Source organism: Crocodylus porosus, unplaced genomic scaffold (genome assembly GCF_001723895.1).
Source record: "Crocodylus porosus isolate Cpor-Errol unplaced genomic scaffold, CroPor_comp1, whole genome shotgun sequence".
In the NCBI taxonomy this organism is placed as follows: domain Eukaryota; kingdom Metazoa; phylum Chordata; order Crocodylia; family Crocodylidae; genus Crocodylus; species Crocodylus porosus.
The window spans coordinates 216588371-216591811 of NW_017728886.1; the positions used below are offsets into that span (position 1 = coordinate 216588371).

The 3441-nt window shown below is 36.6% G+C and overlaps 1 protein-coding gene across 1 annotated transcript in view; it reads left to right on the forward strand.

Annotated features, from left to right (window-relative positions):
- The window catches only part of HNF4G (hepatocyte nuclear factor 4 gamma), a 26778-nt gene that overhangs the window by 15128 nt on the left and 8209 nt on the right, over window positions 1-3441 (forward strand). The window contains exon 6 of the mRNA XM_019544003.1: window positions 2909-2996. Within this exon, the coding sequence (XP_019399548.1) occupies window positions 2909-2996 (88 nt within the window). The remainder of the gene's footprint in view (window positions 1-2908; window positions 2997-3441) is intronic.

Genomic DNA, 3441 nt, shown 5'->3' on the forward strand with positions numbered 1-3441 from the left:
GGGACAGAGGCTGCATACATGTTGCTCTTCCTGGATAAGCTCCAATGTGGAGCACAGTCCTGCCCCCCTCCCCACACCAAACCAATAGCAAAAATCTGTTGGGTTGAGAGGGGAGGGGTTGCTGTAACTCATGGCATTTTTCGTGAAGTGCTGTGAAGTACAGTGGGGAACTACATATCTGTCAGTGCCCTTAGAGAAAAGGGTAAAAATCTTCTCACTGGACATTTCAAAAGACCAGCCCTTCTCATAAAATGTTGTTATTTTCATCTTCACCAGAAATTCCAAAGGCATGCAAATATAAAAAATAATGTTTTTAAAAAACACCATTCAAATATTTCAAACCTTGATGGACATTTGGTTCATATTCAACTTCAACTGCTTGTAAAGTATGAGACAGCATGCTTTTTAATTTGAAATAGCTACCACATGCTTGCAAGATATATATGCCAGTAGAGTCTTCAGCTGCAATCAAACATACTGATGCCAATTCACAGCAAATAAGTTGCCATAGAATGCAGTATATTAGGAAATAGCATTTTTAGCGTTGGAAATGCTCTTGTGACATTTTTCTTAATCTGAGTCAACGATTTATTCTAAACCTGTATAAAGTGCTTGCATTCTCCCACTGACTGGAGAATGAGAACCCTAAAGTGAATTCAGAAACTGTATCTTCATGTTGTTTTAGGTTGCACTGTCATGAAGCAAGAGACTAGGAGGTTAGCTTACTGCTAGGAAGAAGGCAGGGCAGAGTGGCACCGTATGGATTCACTTGTGACTTCAGAGAAGCATGAGTTTCCTCAGGCACTATGAAATACGAAATAGAGTCTGACAAGGTGTAACTTACAAAAGTTTATGCTTCTCTGAATGAGTTAGTCTCTAAAGTGCCACCCTGTCCTGCCTTCTGCCTGACTTCAGACTACTATGACTAACCACATATTTTGCTAAGAATCTCCTGATTTTCATCTTTGGAGCTAGGTACAGATATTCTCAAAGCCCAAAGTGGAATCAGTCTAAGTTAAGTGATTTTTTTGTGAGTGGCATAGGTTCAATCAGTAACTAACAGAACACACATTTGCCTTTTGTGGGGGCACAAATCTTAGATCAGGTTCCGCCATTTTAAATCAATCTATGTGTGCTGAACTTCTGTTCTGTTATGGGTCACTTGGTAATTTCTGTACCTGGCCTTGAAATGTGCTTCAACACTGAAAATGACTGTAAAAATGGCTTGGTAGAATTCCAATTTGCTGTGTTTACAGCGTCAAATATTTCAAGTTTGCAATGAAAAGCATGGCGAGAATATTACGTCAGTGCTACAATTTCAGCTTTGGGTCAGAGAGTCAATCTTGGATCATTCCTCTTCATCTTCTCCAGTAATACCAATGCTTCAGGCCAAAGAAGACCCTTTCAAATGATGATCTCAGTAATTCTTGTGTAAATCTGGAGTAGAGAATGGGTTTTCACACATGTAAAAGACTTGAATAAAGAATTACATTAGAGAAGAAAGAATGGAATCCAGATTGGCCTTTTAGTTAGGTTGGTTGTGCAGGGGCAGGAAAAGAAAAAATAAGCAATATGACTTGCTTTAGTAGCCTAGGCTGGCATGAAGGAACTGGAAAAAAACTAGATTGCTGACTAAGAATCTGCTTTTTTTAGAGTAAAAGTCTACCTTGGAACAGATCTTAGTCTGGTTCTTTACAAAATTGAACCTACATTTAAGACCACAGAAATATTTCTCAAACTCTAAAACTACCTCACAAAACCTGATCCTTTCTCAGGTGCTCCTGTATATATGATAACCCTTGGCTGCATTTAGTTACCATTTATGCTGCAAAGAGTTTGTACAACTCTTCCTGACCTCAGAAGCAACCAGGTTTACAAACAACAAAACAAACAAAAGATGTGTTAGGTCTGTTACAGCTGAGATTCTGAAAGTTTCTTCATTTGAATTCTGTTTCTTCACCCAGCTTTGAACATCTCACACTAAAATCACAAAAGGCAAAAAATGTATTTGCATAATGGAAAAAGAAAAAAATCCATAAGAAAATAGGTCTTTCTGCCAAGGCTGTAGAAGGTCATTATAAACAATGGAATGTAAATAGAAAAAGTAAAATGTTAAACTAGTGAGCATTTTTTAACTGCCTTCCTGGTATGAATCAGGTTTCTTCTTTATTGACTATAAGAAAGATGCTTTGCTTTATAAGTTTTGCTAGGATTTCCTTACCCATATACCACAGCAAAATTAGCCTGTTTGACTGCAATACTAAACGGTTTTCTGTTATTCTTACAGGCATTCTATTTTTAGTGTTGTGCGTGGTGTTTCTTAGTTGTTTACTTATTAAGAATTAGCAGTTGTAGCAAACCTCTTTGTTGGTTGAATTGCCCATTTACTTCAGGTTCTCTAAAAGCTAAAATGAGAGGCCTTGGAGCTAGTGAAATTGCCTCAGTAGAAGGTAGATCCATGGTGCTTTTATACTTTGGAGATGTAAGACAGGTCAAGTATCTTTGGGATAACCGATTCAGGCTGAGCAAAATGCAGTAGTGTATGGTAATACTTGCCATAATAAAGCATGATAACCTTATTACTACTACCTCTGGTATAGACATAAAATTCAAGAGTTAACTTATATGTAAAGGAAAGGGAGATTATGAAACTGAGGTTTTATCTTGTATTCAGTGATAAACTTCAAAATCATATACCATGTTCAAATCCAGTTTATTTATAATGCTCAGTGATAAAAGTTACATGTTTTAACAAAATTACAGTGAAGAACTATGTTAATGTTATTAAAAATGAAAATAAATGCATTTTAAATTGTAACTGGGATAGTGTATTGACTATGGTGCATTTTTCATTTTAGCATTAATTTATTTTTCTGCTGATTCTTTTATTTATTTATCTTTTTTAAAGGTTGCCTTATTAAGAGCACATGCTGGGGAACACCTGTTGCTTGGAGCAGCAAAAAGGTCCATGATGTACAAAGATGTTTTACTTTTAGGTAAACATTTATTTTGTTTAAATTAAGAATACTATGTTATACTGCATATAGGCTTGGCAGATTTCAATTTTTATTTTTTAATAATCTTAGTAGGTAAAATGAATGTTTATTTTTTAAACATTTATTTTGATTTTTATCAATTTAAATGTTCAGGATTGAATGAAATTAAAAGTGTGGGGGGCAGACCATTTAGTAATAATAATAGTTTCATAGTTTCTAGGGTCAGAAGGGACCTGAGCAGATCATTGAGTCCGACCCCCCTGCCATGGCAGGAAAGAGTACTGAGGTCAAATGACCCAGCAAAGTGTTCATCTAGCCTCCTCTTAAAGACCCACAAGGTAGGAGCCAGAACCACTTCTCTTGGAAGTTGGTTCCAGACCCTAGCTGCCCTGACCGTGAAGTAGCGCCTCCTGATATCTAACCTAAACCTACCCTCTGCCAGCTT